General features: G+C 47.5%; 1 protein-coding gene across 2 annotated transcripts in view; it reads left to right on the forward strand.

Annotated features, from left to right (window-relative positions):
• The window catches only part of LOC119968886 (NXPE family member 3-like), a 76,794-nt gene extending 69,500 nt beyond the window's left edge, over nt 1-7,294 (forward strand). For both annotated transcript variants that reach the window (XM_038801822.1, XM_038801823.1), the window contains exons 5-6: nt 1,407-1,616; nt 6,540-7,294. In XM_038801822.1, the coding sequence (XP_038657750.1) occupies nt 1,407-1,616; nt 6,540-7,093 (764 nt within the window). In that variant the 3' untranslated portion in view covers nt 7,094-7,294. The remainder of the gene's footprint in view (nt 1-1,406; nt 1,617-6,539) is intronic.
• The last annotated feature ends 14,956 nt before the right edge of the window (nt 7,295-22,250 follow it).

A 22,250-nucleotide genomic window follows, 5' to 3' on the forward strand; every position in this document is an offset into this window, starting at 1 on the left:
TGGAGTCAAATGAACTGCACTGGAATCAGACCTAACTTAACACAAAGGAAGATGATTGTGGCTGTTGGAGGTCAATTATCTCAGTCCTGGGACATCACTGCATGAGTTCCTCTAACTGTCCCTAGCTACTGATGGTGTTGACCCCTCCCCCCATGCCCTCTCAGTGATCCTCAAATTGCTTAGACCTCCATGGTCTGCTGTTACGTCTCGGTGTGTCCCCACATCAGAGGTGGAGGCAGCCTGCTGCTTATCGTGCCCTATGGCCTTTCATGCCCCTGGCCGGCCTCCTCCTCCGGCCCAGCTGCCTTGCCGGTGATACATGCCTCGCTGTGCCACCCTGTTCAACCCAGTGACCCCAAGACACAACAACTATCCACATTGCAGCAATCAACAAGTCGCAAACATGAGGGATGCTCTTTGAGCCACTTCCCTCATCCTTCCATCGTGATCCTCTACCAAAATTCGGTGCGCAAGACCCACCGAGAGGACCTTTTAAATCACAGTTTGTACACAATGTGCTTCCTATTGTAAGTCCTGAAGCTGCCTTTTGCCAGATTGTATCTTTCTCCCAGGTCCTTCAAATGTGATTTATCTTGCAATAATTCACAAAACAAACCTTTCCTATTCTATTGTACTGCAGTGTCAGTCTACGTTTTGTGCTTAACTCTCCAGGGGACTGTATACATCCTGTGTGACTCACTTTTAATCATTTCCTTTCAATGCCCAGTAAATCTCACCTTTCACCATTGCACCTTCCTCGCTGACCAATGATTGACCTTGTGCTCCTTCTGTGCATCATTGCCAGGGCTCAATATTTCCCCTTACATCATGGTGACCAGGGCTGGATGCAGAAATGACAGAATATTTCTCGCAGTATTGTCATTTAACTATTTGCCTCATGTTTCTGTCTGGTCTTTGGTAACTATGGAAGGCCTTTTGGGATTTTCTAGAAACTGGATTGGCCAATTGGAAAAATGTTGGGCGACCTACATTTCAGGGCGGAGGGCAATGACTTTTGTGTTTTTAAACACAAAAGGGCAGCACGGTAGCATGGTGGTTAGCATAAATGCTTCACAGCTCCAGGGTCCCAGGTTCGATTCCCGGCTGGGTCACTGTCTGTGCGGAGTCTGCACGACCTCCCCGTGTGTGCGTGGGTTTCCTCCGGGTGCTCCGGTTTCCTCCCACAGTCCAAAGATGTGCGGGTTAGGTGGATTGGCCATGCTAAATTGCCCGTAGTGTCCTAATAAAAGTAAGGTTAAGGGGGGGGTTGTTGGGTTACGGGTATAGGGTGGATACGGGGGTTTGAGTAGGGTGATCATTGCTCGGCACAACATCGAGGGCCGAAGGGCCTGTTCTGTGCTGTACTGTTCTATAAAAAAAAAAAATTTTTTTCTCTTAATTTTCAGGAAGAAGTCTCGGTAAATGTGTCCCTGGAAGGTCTCTGCCTTCACCATCTGGGTTTTATTACCAGGGCCAATGGATGTCATCAAGCTGTGACATTCGGCGCTTCAACAGTCCTGCAAGTATAACAGACTGTCTCCGTGGGAAAAAAGTTTACATTTTTGGAGATTCCACAATACGCCAATGGTTTGAATATTTGACAGAATTTGTACCAGGTTAAGTTTTGCTTTTTCTCATGTTTTTTGACATAATCTGCCTTATTTATGGATCACATTTACTTGGATCCAGTTTTGGGTAGTACCCAGGAAAATTATTCTTCCCTCAATGTGAATACGTTGGTCAGAATTTCTGCACAACACACCTTTATATACTGGGAAATGGAAAATTCCAGAGGGGAAATGTTTTACTGGAGGAAGCTGAAGGGCATTTGCACCCATTCTTGTCATTCATGCCTGCGGATTCCCAGTAAAACTTGAAATTTCTTTTCACGCCAAACCAGCAGATGTGATGACTGCTGAAGTAAAAGGGGGCAGATCATAGCCCGGCAAATGGAAAGACTGGATTCCTTTGCTGTGAGTGTTGTAGCATTCCGTCACGGAGCCAGAAACTTGGCTTCTTCCTGCGTGTAAAAAGTCAATGGAATTACAAATGCCAGTGAGTGGGAACTGTTACGACACCCTGGGCTGGTGCATGGTCAATTCCAGCCCCACAGACCCTGGAGTCCCAAAAAGCAAGTGAATTAGCCAATAGTTTCCGAGACCTTTGGCCCTTGACTGCTCCAATGAATAATAGGCAACAGATTTGTAAGTGAAAGACAGTAACTGTTTATTTGTAACAAAAATAAAGATAACACATGCAATATTTATTAAAAAATAATGGACAGCTAAGCTACTCTTCCCCGCCTTATCCCGTCCCACCCTCCACCCAAACACATACAAGACAGACACACAGAGGGAAGATGAGTATCCTTGCTTCGGAGGTTGAAGTTGTTGCAGCAGCAGAGTGATGGAATCCACATGGTGGATCACTAGCAAGGATCTTGTGGCAGTGCATTCAGCCAGAACTCCCAGTTACGGGTTTACCTTACAGCCTCAGGTCATTCTTATTTGTTTCCAATTACACCAGAATAACCAGGAGCCTTTCTGAGATAAGAACAAAGTTCCCCATGGGAGATATTACAGGGTTTTTTAAACCACTGACCCTGTTTCAGCTGGTAGGTTGTCTGGATTTCCTTAAGATTTTCTTTGTCTCCCCTCAAACCCAGTTCTCAGCCTGGGTTTTCCTCTTACTTGGTTTCCAGTCTCACTGGAATGTCCTCCTGTTTTACTGGGGGGCCGACAGTCTCCAACCAGGTGTTTACCCTTTCAGGGAGAGAGAAACTGAAGATCTTCATTCAGCTCTGAGTTAAAAATGAAACTAAAACTGGAAACACAGAGTAAGGAACATTTCAGAGAAAAGTCTGACCAATCAGCATGATCCATTGATTAAAAATTTTTTTTTAGAGTACCCAATTCATTTTTTCCAATTAAGGGGCAATTTAGCGTGTTCAATCCACCTACCCAGCACATCTTTGGGTTGTAGGGGCGAGACCCACGCAAACACGGGGAGAATGTGCAGACTCCACACGGACAGTGACCCAGAGCCGGGATCGAACCTGGGACCTCGGTGGCGTGAGGCAACAGGGCTAACCCAAGCATGATCCATTGATAACATAGAACATACCATGCAGGAGGAGGCCATTTGGCCCATTGAGTCTGCACCAACCCACTTAAGCCCTCACTTCCAACTTATCTCCCTAACCTAATAACCCCTCCTAATCTTTTTGGACACTAAGGGCAATTTAACATTGCCAATCCACCTAACCTGCACGTCTTTGGACTGTGGGAGGAAACCGGAGCATCCGGGGGAAACCCACGCACACAGGGCGAGGACGTGCAGACTCCGCACAGACAGTGACCCACCCAGGAATCGAGCCTGGGACCCGGGAACTATGAAGCAACTGTGCTAACCGCTATGCTACCGTGCTGCTCACATGCAAGTCTTCAGCCCCAGTTACATTGTTAGGCTATCTCTGGCAATTCACTGAGGCTTGGCCTAGTGTATAGTGGGAATTCCATCTAGTTCATCATCTGCTAGCCACATTAAAGTCTGCATCTCTTAAGGGATAGTTGCAACTCATAGGTAAGAAGATTTCAAGAATGCAGGGGGGGGAAAGTACTTACATATTGCTGAAAAATTACAATTTGTCAAAGCTTTTGATGTGGCACACATCTGGTGGGTGGTGTTTGCAGGATTGACTTTCGGAGGTCGTGGAGGTTTAACATAAACTAAGAGCTTTATTCAGGAGATGTTAAAACTACAGGCTGCGATGTCACACTGCCCAGCTACCTGCATGCAGGGATCATCCAGCTGGACGGTGGAAAAGGCTAGCGTGGGAAGGTGTCAGACATTGTCAAACGGTACGGTACAACAAAGCTCATCGCAGAGCGGGTTGTCATCATCTTCGATCCCATTGGTCAGATCCGCTGTTTGCCAACACAGGGCCCGTACCCAGTAGTGAGGCACGTAGGAATCACAGAGGGGATTGCAAGGGGGGGGTGGGGTGCTCAGGACATGCGTTCATGGGAGGGTATGGAGAGCGGGGAGGAGGTGGGATGGGATGTCTGTGCCAATGGCCAGCCCCCGAGTCGGTGAATATAGAGCGTCCTATGTGCACTGATCCAGGTGCACATCTTGTTCAGCCTCCTGTGTCTGCCCAGGTGCCATGTCCTGCCCATCTTCGCCCTCCCCCACATCCTCTGCGTTGCACGAGGTCTAGCATTCATCATCCTCCTCCAGCACGTTGCCCCTCTGCTGCGCAATGTTGTGGAAGACACAGCACGCCGCTACGATGGGAGCGACTCTCCTCGCGCTCTTTTGGAGGGCCCATCTAGATACCGGAGGTACTGCTCGATCATGCCCCGGTTGCTGCATGGGCATCATTGTAGGGAGTCTCTGCTTCGGTCTGTGTCCTCTGGATAGATGTCATTAGTCACCATCGCAGTAGATAGCTCCTGTCACCCAGGAGCCAACCTCCCAGTCAGGGTGCATCTCGAATAAGTCAGCAACCGCCGTGTGTGCCAGGATGAAGGTGTTATGCACACTGCCCGGGCATCGGGCGTAGACGTGATTGATGTGTGTCACATAGTCACATACCAACTACACGTTCGTCTGTCATATCAGTGAATTTGATGTATTGTGCAGACCGGGCATATAGGGCCTCCGTGACAGCACGGATGCACCTGTGTGCCGAGGTCTGTGAGATTATGGACAGGTCCCCCACTTGGCGCCTGGAAGGACCACTTGCATAAACGTTCAGGACGACTGTCACCTTGATGGCCATTTGGAGCGAGTGTCCTACCCTATATCCCCGTGGTGCCAGGTGCTCCATGATCTGGCAGATATGTCTCACTGTCACCCTGCTCAGCCGGAGTCTTTGACGGCATGCCCTGTGCGGCAGGTCCTCCAATGACAGGTGCTGACGGTAAACATGAGGCCACATGCAACTCCTTCTTCCCACCTGCTGCCAGGGATACTGGTGGCTGGTGCTACCCATGCCAGCGGTACGCTCAGCCGCCCCCATCCGGCGCTCTCCACCAGTGGCTACTGTGGACGTTGCCCAAAATGATTGAGAATGGGTGGCATGGTAGCACAGTGGTTAGCACAGTTGCTTCACAGCTCCAGGGTCCCAGGTTTGATTCCCACCTTGGGTCACTGTCTGTGCAGAGTCTGAACGTTCTCCCAGAGTCTTTCTGGGTTTCCTCCGGGTGTCCCGGTTTCCTCCCACAATCCAAAGATGTGCAGGTTAGGTGGATTGGCCATGCTGAATTGCCCTTCGTATCCAAAAATGGGTGGGGTTACTTGGTTACGGGAATAGGGTGGAGGTGTCGGCTTAGGTAGGGTTCTCTTTCCAGGGGCCGATGCAGATTCGATGGGCCGAATGACCCCCTTCTGCACTGTGGATTCTATGGGATTCTATGCCCACAAGCATTTGCCAGTAACAGGACACTGTCCGGTGTGTGCCATTGATTTGTTGCAGCTCTGGCTATGGGGCAGCTGTTGTTGCTTTGCAGCTGGTTTCCTCACAAGTGGATCATGAACACTGTTCACAGGAGTTGAGCTTGGAGTGTGATCATTTCTGTGAAAACCTCTAATGCATTAGCTCAAGAGCGATGGTGATCTTGCAAACTCGAACAGCTTTCTGTCTTTCTTTCGTGTTTTTTTGGTGTCGCTGACTAGAAAGACTACCTACAATTTTGAAATGTTTTGTGAAGCAAATGTTTCCTGTCATTTTTCACCATTCTTGTTGGAAGAAATATTAAGATTCAGTAAGGTTCAGAACTGCTGCACGTGTTGTTAAAACATGGATTCAATTCTGCCTTTCTCCCATCCCTCTGCTGTTATATGTGTTTGGTAGCCTTACATGGACAAAATGAACAATGCAATTTTCAGTACACTACAGCTGCCAGCACATTGCTTAGTGTTCCCCTGCCTCTGAATTTGCAAGCTCACAGAGCTCCTCAGTCTGGGTGGTTCTGAGTCCTTCTGTTCACCCACTTTTTAAAAATTTATTTTTTTAAATAAATTTTAGAATACCCAATTATTTTTTTCCAATTAAGGGGCAATTTATCCTGGCCAATCCACCTAGCCTGCGCATCTTTGTGTTGTGGGGGCGAAACCCACGCAAACATGGTGAGAATGTGCAAACTCCACACGGACAGTGACCCAGAGCCGGGATCGAACCTAGGACCTCGGCGCCATGAGGCAGCAATGCTAACCACTGTGCCACCGTGCTGCCCTCTGTTCACCCACTTATCCAGCGCTTCTTTGCTCAACTACTGGCTCTTGCCTTAATTACTTACAAGTTCAGTAACCTATCTGCCTGCTTCCACTGAATGTTTCTCAATTATTTAACCTGGCTGTTAACTTGCCCACCTGAACACCCATTCTGGTGTGAAGCTGATGATCCAGATACTCGGAGAGATTGGAGACTCTCTAATTTAATGTGCTGCGTTTCTAAGTATTTCATGCCTGTTAACTGTAAACTACACAATTAGGATTCAGCATCAAACTAAACAATGTAACATCTTCTGTTTTAGGTCTGAGGAAGTTTGACCTTGGCAATTCAAAAGGAACCGGCCCTCACCTCGCTTTGGATATAGACAACAAGATCAAAGTGGATTATTATGCCCATGGCAAACCAATCCGAATCGCCCCCATTGCCAGTCAGGATCTGCCATTCACTGCAAACAAACTGGATGAGATTAAAGGAGGAAAGAGCACAGTTATAGCCTTCACCATATGGTGTCATTTTAACACTTTCCCAGTGGAACCGTACATCCGGAGGCTCCAGAACATCCGTAGGTCAATCCTGCGATTGTTGGATAGGAGTCCAGACACACTGGTTGTAATAAAGACGGCCAATGTCCAGGCCCTCCCACGGGATGTCAGTCTCTACAACAGTGACTGGTATTCCTATCAACTTGATTTAGTGATGAGAAAGATGTTTGAGGGCATCAACGTGGCATTTGTGGATGCCTGGGAGATGACCATTGCACATTACCTGCCTCATAACCTACACCCTGAACGGGTCATTATAAAGAATGAAGTAGATGTGTTTCTTTCTTATCTGTGTCCATCCAAGAATAGTTAAATACTGTTTTAGATTGCATTTGGTAATCCGGAGATTTATATTGTGTGAAAAAATGAAGAGATTGGCACCTAGTTCTCCTAGTTCTAGCCCCTCCCACACAAGCGCAGCACGGTAGCACAGTGATTAGCACTGTTATTTCACAGCGTCAGGGTCCGAGGTTCGATTCCTGGCTGGGTCACTGTCTGTGCGGAGTGTGCGGAATCTGCATGTTCTCTCCGTGTCTGCGTGGGTTTTCTCTGGGTGCTCCAGTTTCCTCTCACTAGTCCTGAAAGACGTGGGGCTGGATTCTCCGCAGAGAATCCTGGGACGGAGAATCGAAGTTCTCGACCGAATCGGGGCCGGCGCCACTCTGGCGATTCTCCGGGCACCGGAGAATGGCTCATCCGTGAATTACGACGCGCGGCTGGGTGGCCATTGCCAGAGGCCCTCCCAGCGATACTCCGCTCCCGACCGGCCGGTTTCCCGACAGCGTGGAACTAATGTGGTATGGCCAGTCGGGATTCAGTCTGCGGCCGACCTGGTGGGAGGGGGGGGGGGGGGGGGGGGGGGGGATCTTCTGGACGGTCGGGGCAGCGAGCAGGCCGGTCCGATGCAGCGGCATGCGGCCGATCGGGGGGTCTAGATTCTGTGTGTTGGTCCGCGGTCGAGTCCGCCATGGCTCTCGGCGGGGTTGCTAGAGGCCGCCGCCGTGCGCATGCGCGGACTCGGAACTGGAGGCGCGGGGGCCCGTATCTGCAGCCAAAGCTGCGTGAAGCTCCCCAGGTCCCTGCTGGCTCCCTGCAGGTAAGTGAATAACCTTTTATTTTTTGCAGGAAACTGGGGAGTGAAACGCCATCGTTTCTACATCGGCGTGGGGACATAGCCCCATTTAGGGAGCATCCAGCCGTTAGGTAATTGGGACATTCTGAATTCTGTGTACCGGAACAGGCAGCAGAATATGGTGACTAGGGGCTTTTCACAGTAATTCATTTCAGTGTTAATGTCAGCCTACTTGCAACAATAATAAAGATTATTATTATTCTTAAGAGGGGACATCCTTCCAGCCTGTCATGTCCCCTCAGGATCTTAAGCGTTTCAATCAGACCCTGAGGGATCCTGTGGGTATATCTGTACGTTGACGTTGCCGGGGCAGTTTGAGAGTGTGGTTAACTAAGCATATGAGATACTGGATTTTCCGAATAGAGGTATGGAATCAGGTCCGTTCTGGGCACCGGACTTCAGGAAGGATGTGAAGGCATTAGAGATGATGTAGAAAAGATTCAAGAGAATGGTTCCAGGGATTAGGAACTTCAGTCATGTGGTTAGTCTGGAGAAGCTGGAGCAATTCTCCTTGGAACAGAGAAAGTTGAGAGGTGATTGGATAGAGATGTTCAAAATCAAAAGGGATCTGTAAAGAAAGATAAGGATAAGCTGGATGGAACAATCAAGAACCAGAGGAGATGTAAGATGACTGGTAAAAGAAGCAGTGGTGTCATGAGGTTTATTTTTTTCATGTAGTGAGCGGTTAGGATCTGGACAATTGGGACTTTCAAAAGAAAACTGGGTCATTATCTCAAGAGACAACATATATCTTGGGCTTTGGGGAAAAGACAGCAGCACTGTACCTGCCATGAAAGCCCAACAACGTCACTACTTCCCACGGAAGCTAAAGAAATTCGGCATGTCTGCACCGACTCTCACAAACTTCTACAGATGTGCAATAGAGAGCATCCTATCTGGCTGCATCACAGCCTGGTATGGCAACTGCTCGGCCCAAAATCGCAAACTGCAGAGTGTGTTGAACTCAGCGCAACGCATCACCCTCCCATTGATTCTGTCTACGCCTCCCGCTGCCTCAGGAAGGCAGAGACCCCTCCCACCTAGGCTTTGACCTCTTCCAGACCCTTCCATCAGGCAGAAGATACAGAAGTCGGAAGATACAGACATAGGAACTTCTTCCCCATAGATACAAGACTCCTCAACAACTCCCCCTTGGACTGATCTGTTCCCTGTAAGAACACTATTCACGACGCCTTATGCTGCTCTTGCTCATGTATTTACATTGTTTGGCCCTTGTTCTGCACTGTAACCAATCACTATTTGTCGATGTACTTTGTCGATTATTCTTTTTGTCTACTGTGTACATACTGTGTACGTTCCCTTGGCTGCAGAAAAATACTTTTTCCTTTACTTTGGTACATGTGACAGTAAATCAATCAATCGATCAGTCAATCAAACCAGGTGAATTGCTCTTGCACAGAGCCGGCACACGCACGATAGGCTGAATGGCCTTCTTCAGCACTAACTGTTCTAGAATTCTGTGACACTACGTTCTGCGTCACGACACTTCCATATTTTTAATGTAACTGACAGTTTCAGCACTTTGGATGGACTGGGTTTTATGCTGCCACACTACACATTGTGTCCAGTTGTTAATTCATTTTGCTGCAGTCTCATTTTAACCACACTGAGCCCAGAAAACTCAACATTCTGAAGATAGTGAAATTAGGTGATGGGTGTGGGTTGTATGGGTTGGTGTATAACTTATTTTCTATGATGATGGGTCATTAAGTTGTCATTATTAACAAAGTGAATCTGCTGATATTAGTTGCCCTGTTATGTTCCTCACATTGTGAAATAAAGCAGATCAATGATTCACAAAGAGCCTGGTCTTACCTCATGTTAACGATACACATTTGAAGAGATTGGGAGATACACAATGACGGACTGATGTCCTGGTCACCGCGGGCCAGTAGTTTGGACACCCCCATGAGTCCGTTGTTTGGGTGATAATTGGTTTACTACATCCACGATATGGCCTCTTAAGAAAGTAACTCACTTGCAAAGTTAAACTGCATGCAGAGACAAGGGTCACACCGACAACAGCGTGAGTCAAGTATAGGAACATACAAATGAGGAGCAGGGGTAGGCCGTTCAGCCCATCGAACCTGCTCCGCCATTGAATAAGATCATGGTTGATCTGACGGTAACCGCAAATCTGCATCCTGCCTTCCCCCCTCCCCCAATAACCTATCGTCCCCTTGCTTACCAAGAATCTATCCACCTCTACTTGAAACATATTCAGACTCTGCTTCCACAACCTTTTCAGGCAGAGAGTTCCACAGACTCAGATCCCCTGAGAGAAAAATTTAGTTTCATATCCGCTCCGCTTTAAATGGGTGACGCTGATTTCTAAACTGTGATATAAGTATAATCCACAAGTATAAATATTCTCCACTTACACCCCATTAAAGACGTTAACAGAGTCCAATTGAGTCACATCAACTCTGCAGCACAGAATAAGGCCATTCAGCCCAGCTGCTCGAGGCTAGCATTTATGCTCCATGTTTCCAACAATATAATCCTATAATGCTGCCAGTGAGACAACTGTGTGCAGCACAATGCTGAATCACTGCAATTGTTTTGGAAGCCTTTGGGGGCGATTCTCCAAGGCCCGCGCCAGGCCGGAGAATCGGCACAACCGCGCCATGACGGCCTGCGCCGGCGCGCGATTCTCCGAGGTGCGGAGAATTGGTGCCATTTGTGCCGGCGCGTTTGGCACGGCTCAGGCCGCGGGCTGCTGAAATTGGCGGGGCCACCGATTCTCCAGCCTGAATGGGCCGGGTGGCCATGCGGATACGACAGAGTATGTGCATGCTAATAACAGTCTTCTCTACCTCTGCACCATCTCTCTTATCGTCTCCATTGCCTTTGATAAGTCAGTCCACTTATTTAACATCAACGCTGGATGAGTCAAATGTCACCCCAGTTAAACATAGAGGCAAAAAAATAGAAGCAGGAGGAGGCCATTCGGCCCTTCGAGCCTGCTCCATCATTCATTATGATCAGGGCTGATCATCAAGTGCAATACCCTGATTCCGCTTTCCCCCCCATATCCCTTGCTCCCTTTCTCCCCAAGAGCAAAATCTAATTCCTTCTTGAAATTACCCAACGTTTTGGTCTCAACTACTTGCTATGGTAGCGAATTCCACAAATTCACCATTCTCTGGGTGAAGAAATTTCTCCTCCCTCAGCCATAAAAGGTTTGCCCCTTCCCCTCAAATTATGACCCCTAACATTGGGAATACTGAAGCCATTTCCTTCACCACATCGCCCAAAATATCCATACTCTTGTCACCAATTCCACCTCCCACCGGATCAATGGTTTAGATTGAACCAAACTGTTCACACCCTATCTGATCGAAAACTGACCTTCAAACCACACACATTACAAACGGAACCTATTTCTCCCTCCATAACATCGCCCAGATTTCCAGTACGTTCAAAGTACCTCACAATACAAAGGAAAATCCTCTCATCCTCATTGCTTGGTAGTCAACAAATTAAGTACGATCTTCAACCTGAATTCTTAAATATTTTAGATCTTGACTTATTCCAAAGCCATTTATTGCTCTAAAATATGTATTTCATACTTAAAAATCCCCCACTCACTTTCGTCAACATCTAATGCAAATTTCGATGAAGATTACTAAAAATTCAAGAAATGTTTCCAACCACAGCATGTTAATTTACTTTCGCTTCTGGTTCTTGTGTTAGTATTCATTGTGAAATGATTAAAATGTGTTGAGTTCCCAAACATTAGAATTAATCTTTAGGTTTTCAGACCTTGCCCATTATTATAATGTGGGTTTCCATTTTGCCTCAAATGACGCCAACTGATTTCTCCAAGTGCTAAATATAAATTAAACTTCTCAAGTCCTCACCATTGTTCACTCGGCCAGAACCGCCAACTCGCCAACTTTCCGTAACTTTGTTTCTTCAGGTTCTCCCATTGACCTATTTAAACCCGTTGATACCTCAGACCGTGCTTTCGTTATGTAATAAGGAACCTTATTAGTCTCGATTAAAGTTTCCAAACCAAAGTTTCAAACGAAAGATATCTTCCAAATTTCCACCTGACCCAACACTTTAGAACATACGCTAACACCTCTTCCGATTAACAGCCAGGCAGGCCAAACAGCTGCCTGCACATTGAGGCCAATTGAGGCCTGGCAGAGTGGACCGTGGAGAGGATGTTTCCACTTGAAGGAAAAACTAGAAGCAGAGGACACAATCTCAGACTAAAGGGACTATCCTTCAAAACAGAGATGAGGAGGAATTTCTTCAGCCAGAGGGTGATGAATCTGTGGAACTGTTTGCCTTAGAAGGCTGTGGAGGCCAAATTACTGAGTGCCTTTAAGACAGAGATAGATAGGTTCTTGATTAATAAGGGGATCAGGGGTTATGGGGAGAAAGCAGGTTATGGGGAGGGGGGGGGCGGCTAGTGAGGGAATGTGGGGTTTGGATTTGGTGTCCATGCCAGTGGTGGCTGAGGGGGGGGGGGCTGATTGATGTGTCCAAAATGATGAAGGACATAGGGTAGAAATTTAAAAATATTTACCCTGTGAAGGTTCTTTTACTCTGCACAGACTGGTCTTGGGTGCCACTGATAACTGTGGGTGTCCCTCTCCTGCACAGAGTGAACCTGCAGAGAGTGAAATACAACCTAGAAGTGCCAGACTGGGACAGCTTCACGAGAGAGAGAGAGAGAGAGAGACACCACTGTTTATTCCTGACCAGTAGACCCCCTTGAGTGAGCGTTTATGAAGTGCTTGCACCCTTTACGGTTCTGTACCCCGGAATTAAGTTCTGCCTTTTCCGTGACTCTCCAGGACGGACGATGACAGAGAGACTAGTCAAAGTTAATTTTAAAATAATTTATTCAAGAATAAGTTCAACCAAACTCAAGTCAGTAAAACATAGTCACCACAATACTATGCGATAGAAAGAAAACTATAACGACACAACGTAAATTCTTAGCATTACACAATTTACAAAAAGACCCTAGACCCCTCCTTTGCTCAGAAGAGAAGGGAAGGGAGAAGAGGAACAGAGCACTTGTCTTTGGGGACTCCATAGTTAGAGGAACAGACAGGAGGTTCTGTGGGAACGAAAGAGACTCACGGTTGGTGTGTTGCCTCCCAGGTGCCAGGGTTCATGATGTCTCTGATCGTGTTTTTGGGCTCCTTAAGGGGGAGGGGGAGCAGCCCCAAGTCGTGGTCCACATAGGTACCAACGACATAGGTAGGAAGAGAGATGGGGATTTGAGACAGAAATTCAGGGAGCTAGGGTGGAAGCTGAGAGCTAGAACAAACAGAGTTGTTATCTCTGGGTTGTTACCCGTGCCACGTGCTAGCGAAGTGAGAAATAAGGAGAGAGAGGAGTTGAACACGTGGCTACAGGGATGGTGCAGGAGGGAGGGATTTGGTTTCCTGGATAATTGGGGCTCATTCTGGGGTAGGTGGGACCTCCACAAACAGGATGGTCTTCACCTGAACCAGAGGGGTACCAATATCCTGGGGGGGAGATTTGCTAGTGCTCTTCGGGGGGGTTTAAACTAATTCAGCAGGGGGATGGGAACCTAAATTGTAGTCCCAGTGTACAGGATGTTGAGAGTAGTGAGGTCAGGGATAGGGTTAAAAGTTCGAAAGAGGGCACCGGCAAGCAGGACGCTGGTTTGAAGTGTGTCTACTTCAACGCCAGGAGCATCCGGAATAAGGTGGGTGAGCTTGCAGCATGGGTTGGTACCTGGGATCTCGATGTTGTGGCGATTTCGGAGACATGGGTAGAGCAGGGACAGGAATGTTTGTTGCAGGTTCCAGGATTTAGATGTTTCTGTAAGAACAGAGAAGATGGTAAAAGAGGGGGGGGGTGTGGCATTGTTAATCAAGGAAAGTATTACGGCGGTAGAAAGGACGCTTGAGGACTCGTCTACTGAGGTAATATGGGCAAAGGTTAGGAACAGGAGAGGAGAGATCACCCTGTTGGGAGTTGTCTATAGACCTCCGAATAGTTCCAGAGATGTAGAGGAAAGGATTGCAAAGATGATTCTCGACAGGAGCGAGAGTAACAGGGTAGTTGTTATGGGGGACTTTAACTTTCCAAATATTGACTGGAAATACTATAGTTCGAGTACTATAGATGGGTTAGTTTTTGTATAGTGTGTGCAGGAGGGTTTTCTGACACATTATGTAGACAGGCCAACAAGGGGTGAGGCCACATTGGATTTGGTACTGGGTAATGAACCCGGCCAGGTGTTAGATTTAGATGAAGGTGAGCACTTTGGTGATAGTGATCACAACTCGGTTATGTTTACTTTAGCAATGGGCAGGGATAGGTATATACCGCAAGGCAAGAATTATAGCTGGGGGAAAGGCAATTATGATGCTATTCGGCAAAATTTAGGATGTATAGGATGGGGAAGGAAACTGCAGGGGATGGGTACAATCGTAATGTGGAGCTTTTTCAAGGAACAGCTACTACGTGTCCTTGATAAGTATGTACCTGTCAGGCAGGGAGGAAGTTGTCGAGCAAGGGAACCGTGGTTTACTAAGGAAGTTGAAGCACTTGTCAAGAGGAAGAAGAAGGCTTATGTTAGGATGAGACATGAAGGCTCAGTTAGGGCACTTGAGAGTTACAAGTTAGCCAGGAAGGACCTAAAGGGAGAGTTAAGAAGAGCGAGGAGAGGACACGAAAAGTCGTTGGCGGATAGGATCAAGGAAAACCCTAAGGCTTTCTATAGGTATATCAGGAACAAAAGAATGACTAGAGTAAGATTAGGGACAATCAAGGATAGTAGTGGAAAGTTGTGTGTGGAATCAGAGGAGATAGGGGAAGCGTTAAATGGATATTTTTCGTCAGTGCTTACACTGGAGAAAGACAATGTTGTCGAGGAGAACACTGAGGTTCAGTCGACCAGGCTAGATGGAATTGAGGTTCAAAAGGAGGAGGTGTTAGCAATTTTGGAAAATGTCAAAATAGATAAGTCCCCTGGGCCAGATGGGATTTATCCTAGGATTCTCTGGGAAGCCAGGGAGGAGATTGCAGAGCCTTTGTCCTTGATCTTTATGTCGTCTTTGTCGACAGGAATAGTGCCGGAAGACTGGAGGATAGCAAATGTTGTCCCCTTGTTCAAGAAGGGGAGGAGAGACAACCCTGGTAATTATAGACCTGTGAGCCTTACTTCGGTTGTGGGTAAAATGTTGGAAAAGGTTATAAGAGATAGGGTTTATAATCATCTTGAAAAGAACAAGTTGATTAGCGATAGTCAACACGGTTTTGTGAAGGGTAGGTCATGCCTCACAAACCTTATTGAGTTTTTTGAGGAGGTGACCAAACAGGTGGATCAGGGTAAAGCTGTTGATGCGGTGTATATGGATTTCAGTAAGGCGTTTGATAAGGTTCCCCACGGTAGGCTATTGCAGAAAATAAGGAAGTATGGGATAGAAGGTGATTTAGCGGTTTGGATCAGTAATTGGCTAGCTGAAATAAGACAGAGGGTGGTGGTTGATGGCAAATGTTCATCCTGGAGTTCAGTTACTAGTGGTGTACCGCAAGGATCTGTTTTGGGGCCACTGCTGTTTGTCATTTTTATAAATGACCTGGAAGAGGGTGTAGAAGGATGGGTTAGTAAATTTGCAGATGACACGAAGGTCGGTGGAGTTGTGGATAGTGCTGAAGGATGTTATAGGATACAGAGGGACATAGATAAGCTGCAGAGCTGGGTTGAGAGGTGGCAGATGGAGTTTAATGCGGAAAAGTGTGAGGTGGTTCACTTTGGAAGGAGTAACAGGAATGCAGAGTACTGGGCTAATGGCAAGATTCTTGGTAGTGTGGATGAACAGAGAGATCTCGGCATCCAGGTACATAAATCCCTGAAAGTTGCCACCCAGGTTAATAGGGCTGTTAAGAAGGCATATGGTGTGCTAGCCTTTATCAGCAGGGGGATTGAGTTTCGGAGCCACAAGGTCATGCTGCAGCTGTACATAACTCTGGTGCGGCCGCACCTGGAGTACTGCGTGCAGTTCTGGTCACCACATTATAGGAAGGATGTGGAAGCTTTGGAAAGGGTTCAGAGGAGATTTAGTAGGATGTTGCCTGGTATGGAGGGAAGGTCTTACGAGGAAAGGCTCAGGGACTTGAGGTTGTTTTCGTTAGAGAGGAGAAGGCTGAGAGGTGACTTAATAGAGACATATAAGATAGTCAGAGGGTTAGATAGGGTGGACAGTGAGAGTCTTTTTCCTCGGATGGTGATGACCAACACGAGGGGACATAGCTTTAAATTGAGGGGTGATAGATATAGGACAGATGTCAGAGGCAGTTTCTTTACTCAGAGAGTAGTAGGGGTGTGGAACGCCCTGCCTGCAACAGTAGTAGACTCGCCAACTTTAAGGGCATTTAAGTGGTCACTGGATAGACATATGGATGAAAATGGAATAGTGTAGGTCAGATAGGCTTCAGATGGTTTCACAGGTCGGCGCAACATCGAGGGCCGAAGGGCCCGCACTGCGCTGTAGTGTTCTATGTTCTATGTTCAACCTCTACCTAATGGGGACTTCTGAAAGCTGAGAGAATATACTCACCACACCTCGGATTGTTATAAAAACAAAAGTCTTTTCAGCTGCTGAGGAAAATAGCTGCTCTGTCTTGCTTGTTGCTGTCTGTTGTCAAGTTTGTCACCCAAATAGGGCTGCACGGTGGCGCAGTGGGTAGCACTGTAGTCTCACGGTGCCAAGGTCCCAGGTTCGATCCCGGCTCTCACTCTCTGTCCGTGTGGAGTTTGCACGTTCTCCCCGTGTTTGCGTGGGTTTCGCTCCCACAACCCAAAGATGTGCAAGCTAGGTGGATTGGCCACGCTAAATTGCCCCTTAATTAGAAAAAATGAATTTGGTATGCTAAATTTAGAAAACAACAAAGTTTGTCACCCAAATAAGTCAAACTGAGGGCTTTGATGGTAGATACCCTGCATTTCTTCATTTCTACCCTATGTCCTTCATCATTTTGGACACATCAATCAGACCCCCTCCCCAGTCATCCCTGCTCCAAGGAAGACAACCTCAGCTTGGACAGCCTCTCTTCATAGCTGAAACGCTCCAAGCACATTTTTGTCAATCTCGTCTGCACCCTTTCTACGCTGTCGCTAGGTCATTCATTAAGTCTCTCCTTCTGTGTTCTTTTGATTTGGGTCTGTCTTTACTCTCATCAATTCCCATTTCCCGTCCCAGCAAGGTATGGGATAAGTGGAGGTTTAGATTCTCTAGTTGGGGAGGGCACCACCCTGGCATTTGAGTCCCAGCTGTGTTCACCACCACAGCTGCCAATTTGTAGTTGATGTTATCATAATAGTTTGCCAGTGTGTTTCAGGACCAACCCGTTTTGGCCTCTCTGTGTGGCTTCAGGACAAGTGGGGAAGGATGCACTTATAGTTGCCCTCAGCCCATTCCTTATTTCATACAGGATGTGTTTCTCTTGTATGAGCTTTCCGGGGCATCCGGAATTCCAACCCCTTTTCTGGGCTGGAAGCTGGACACCCTAGCTCCGTGCACCCGTGATTGGAGAATCCCCACCAATCGCCTGTGGCTTTACGCTTTAGATAACAGTAGTCTGAGCTCCCATTCGCCTTTCTACCTGCCCGCTGGTTGTTACATCCGAACGTTACACTTTTATTGGCCTATGCCCATAAGGTACCATCCTCACTTCACCCGCGTTGGTGGGGCAAACCATATATATCCGGGGTGGGCAAGTTCCTGCCCGATTGGCTCCTTTGAAGGCTGTATCCCAGTTACCCAGCTTGCGATGACAACTGCCATGATGCTCGCGATCATATCTGTAATTATTCTTAATCGATACCTGAATCATCCCTCCATCCCTCCTCTGCTTGTGGACATTTCTGCTGGTCATGCCAAGTACTGGTGGTCCGTGTTTAACTGCCAAATCTTCCCTCCAAAACCGTTTTTTAAAATCAATTTTCCCATTTTCCCTTTTTATTCTTGTATGTCAAGTGTGTCAGATATAGGGCAGCACGGTGGCACAGTGGTTAGCATTGCTGCCTACGGCGCTGAGGACCCAGGTTCGAATCCCAGCCCTGGGTCGCTGTCCGTGTGGAGTTTGCACGTTCTCCCCATGTCGGCGTGGGTTTCACCCCCAAAGCTGTGCAGGATAGGTATTTGGCCACGCTAAATTGCCCCGTAATTGGAAAAAAATAATTGGGTACTCTAAATTTTTTTTAAAAAATGGTGTCAGATATACAGAATGACTGACTGGATGCTTTTCTTTGAGGGGTTTATCCCAAAATCTCAGAGTCACGAGCGCGTTATGTGGTCATGTACCCATGTTTAATTTGGTTCTTCTTAGGATCGGAAAATTTGTGGTCAATTTCTTTTATTAGAACATAGAACGATACAGCGCAGTACAGGCCCTTCGGCCCTCGATGTTGCACCGACATGGAAAAAAAATCTAAAGGCCATCTAACCTACACTATGCCCTTATCATCCATATGCTTATCCAATAAATTTTTAAATGCCCTCAATGTTGGCGAGTTCACTACTGTTGCAGGTACGGCATTCCACGGCCTCACCACTCTTTGCGTAAAAAACCCACCTCTGACCTCTGTCCTATATCTATTACCCCTCAATTTAAGGCTATGTCCCCTCGTGCTAGCCACCTCCATCCGCGGGAGAAGGCTCTCGCTGTCCACCCTATCTAACCCTCTGATCATTTTGTATGCCTCTATTAAGTCACCTCTTAACCTTCTTCTCTCTAACGAAAACAACCTCAAGTCCATCAGCCTTTCCTCATAAGATTTTCCCTCCATACCAGGCAACATCCTGGTAAATCTCCTCTGCACCCGTTCCAAAGCTTCCACGTCCTTCCTATAATGAGGCGACCAGAACTGTACGCAATACTCCAAATGCGGCCGTACTAGAGTTTTGTACAACTGCAACATGACCTCATGGCTCCGGAACTCAATCCCTCTACCAATAAAGGCCAACACACCATAGGCCTTCTTCACAACCCTATCAACCTGGGTGGCAACTTTCAGGGATCTATGTACATGGACACCGAGATCCCTCTGCTCATCCACACTGCCAAGAATTTTACCATTAGCCAAATATTCCACATTTCTGTTATTCTTTCCAAAGTGAATCACCTCACACTTCTCCACATTAAACTCCATTTGCCACCTCTCAGCCCAGCTCTGCAGCTTATCTATGTCCCTCTGTAACCTGCAACATCCTTCCGCACTGTCTACAACTCCACCGACTTTAGTGTCGTCTGCAAATTTACTCACCCATCCTTCTGCGCCCTCCTCTAGGTCATTTATAAAAATGACAAACAGCAACGGCCCCAGAACAGATCCTTGTGGTACGCCACTCGTAACTGAACTCCATTCTGAACATTTCCCATCAACTACCACTCTCTGTCTTCTTTCAACTAGCCAATTTCTGATCCACATCTCTAAATCACCCTCAATCCCCAGCCTTCGTATTTTCTGCAATAGCCGACCGTGGGGAACCTTATCAAACGCTTTACTGAAATCCATATACACCACATCAACTGCTCTACCCTCGTCTACCTGTTCAGTCACCTTCTCAAAGAACTCGATAAGGTTTGTGAGGCATGACCTACCCTTCACAAAACCATGCTGACTGTCCCTAATCATATTATTCCTATCGAGATGATTATAAATCGTATCTTTTATAATCCTCTCCAAGACTTTACCCACCACAGACGTTAGGCTCACCGGCCTATAGTTACCGGGGTTATCTCTACTCCCCTTCTTGAACAAAGGGACCACATTTGCTATCCTCCAGTCCTCTGGCACTATTCCTGTAGCCAATGATGACCTAAAAATCAAAGCCAAAGGCTCAGCAATCTCTTCCCTGGCTTCCCAGAGAATCCTAGGATAAATCCCATCCGGCCCCGGGGACTTATCTATTTTCACCTTGTCCAGAATTGCCAACACTTCTTCCCTACGCACCTCAATGCCATCTATTCTAATAGCCTGGGTCTCAGCATTCTCCTCCACAATATTATCTTTTTCTTGAGTGAATACTGACGAAAAGTATTCATTTAGTATCTCGCTTATCTCCTCAGCCTCCACACACAACTTCCCACCACTGTCCTTGACTGGCCCTACTCTTACCCTAGTCATTCTTTTATTCCTGACATACCTATAGAAAGCTTTTGGGTTTTCCTTGATCCTACCTGCCAAAGACTTCTCATGTCCCCTCCTTGCTCGTCTCAGCTCTCTCTTTAGATCCTTCCTCGCTTCCTTGTAACTATCAAGCGCCCCAACTGAAACTTCATGCCTCATCTTCACATAGGCCTCCTTCTTCCTCTTAACAAGAGATTCCACTTCTTTGGTAAACCACGGTTCCCTCGCTCGATCCCTTCCTCCCTGCCTGACTGGTACGTACTTATCAAGAACATGCAATAGCTGTTCCTTGAACAAGCTCCACATATCCAGTGTGCCCAACCCTTGCAGCCTACTTCTCCAACCAACACATCCTAAGTCATGTCTAATGGCATCATAATTGCCCTTCCCCCAGCTATAACTCTTGCCCTGCGGGGTATACTTATCCCTTTCCATCACTAACGTAAAGGTCACCGAATTGTGGTCACTGTTTCCAAAGTGCTCACCTACCTCCAGATCTAACACCTGGCCTGGTTCATTACCCAAAACCAAATCCAATGTGGCCTCGCCTCTTGTTGGCCTGTCAACATATTGTGTCAGGAAACCCTCCTGCACACATTGTACAAAGAATGACCCATCTAATGTACTCGAACTATATCTTTTCCAGTCAATATTTGGAAAGTTAAAGTCTCCCATAACAACTACCCTGTTACTTTCGCTCTTTTCCAGAATCATCTTCGCCATCCTTTCCTCTACATCCCTAGAACTATTAGGTGGCCTATAGAAAACTCCCAACAGGGTGACCTCTCCTTTCCTGTTTCTAACCTCAGCCCATACTACCTCGGAAGAAGAGTCCCCATCTAGCATCCTTTCCGCCACCGTAATACTGTCCTTGACTAGCAGCACCACACCTCCCCCTCTTTTGCCCCCTTCTCTGAGCTTACTAAAACACCTAAACCCCGGAACCTGCAACAACCATTCCTGTCCCTGCTCTATCCATGTCTCTGAAATGGCCACAACATCGAAGTCCCAGGTACCAACCCATGCTGCCAGTTCCCCAACCTTATTTCGTATACTCCTGGCATTGAAGTAGACACACTTCAAACCACCTACCTGAACACTGGCACCCTCCTGCGAAGTCAAATCTGTGCTCCTGACCTCTATACTCTCAATCTCCCGTACCCCAAAACTACAATCCAGGTTCCCATGCCCCTGCTGAATTAGTTTAAACCCCCCCAAAGAGCACTAACAAATCTCCCCCCCAGGATATTGGTGCCCCTCAGGTTCAGATGTAGACCATCCTGTCTATAGAGGTCCCACCTTCCCCAGAAAGAGCCCCAGTTATCCAGAAATCTGAATCCCTCCCACCTGCACCATCCCTGTAGCCACGTGTTTAATTGCTCTCTCTCCCTATTCCTCATCTCACTATCACGTGGCACGGGCAACAACCCAGAGATAACAACTCTGTTTGTTCTCGCTCTGAGCTTCCATCCTAGCTCCCTAAAGGCCTGCCTGACATCCTTGTCCCCTTTCCTACCTATGTCGTTAGTGCCAATGTGGACTACGACTTGGGGCTGCTCCCCCTCCCCCTTAAGGACCCGGAAAACACGATCCGAGACATCACGTACCCTTGCACCTGGGAGGCAACATACCAAACGTGAGTCTCTCTCGCTCCCACAAAATCTCCTATCTGTGCCCCTGACTATTGAGTCCCCAATTACTAATGTTCTACTCCTTTCCCCCCTTCCCTTCTGAGCAACAGGGACAGACTCCGTGCCAGAGGCCCGTACCCCATGGCTTACCCCTGGTAAGTCCCCCCCCCCACAAGTATCCAAAACGGTATACTTGTTACTCAGGGGAACGACCGCAGGGGGTCCCTGCACTGACTGCTTCTTCCCAGTCCCTCTTACAGTTACCCACCTATCTCCAGTCTTTGGTGTAACTACTTCCCTGAAGCTCCTATCTATGACCCCCTCTGCCTCCCGAATGATCCGAAGTTCATCCAGCTCAAGCTCCAGGTCCCTAACAACGGTTTTTGAGGAGCTGGAGTTGGGTGCACTTCCCACAGATGAAATCAGCAGGGACACTGACGGCGTCCCTCACCTCAAACATTCTGCAGGAGGAGCATTGTACTGCCTTCCCTGACATAACTGTCACTTGCCAACAGCCTCTCCACAAACCACCTTCAACTTAGGCTGACCG

Source organism: Scyliorhinus canicula, chromosome 7 (genome assembly GCF_902713615.1).
Source record: "Scyliorhinus canicula chromosome 7, sScyCan1.1, whole genome shotgun sequence".
In the NCBI taxonomy this organism is placed as follows: Eukaryota; Metazoa; Chordata; class Chondrichthyes; order Carcharhiniformes; family Scyliorhinidae; genus Scyliorhinus; species Scyliorhinus canicula.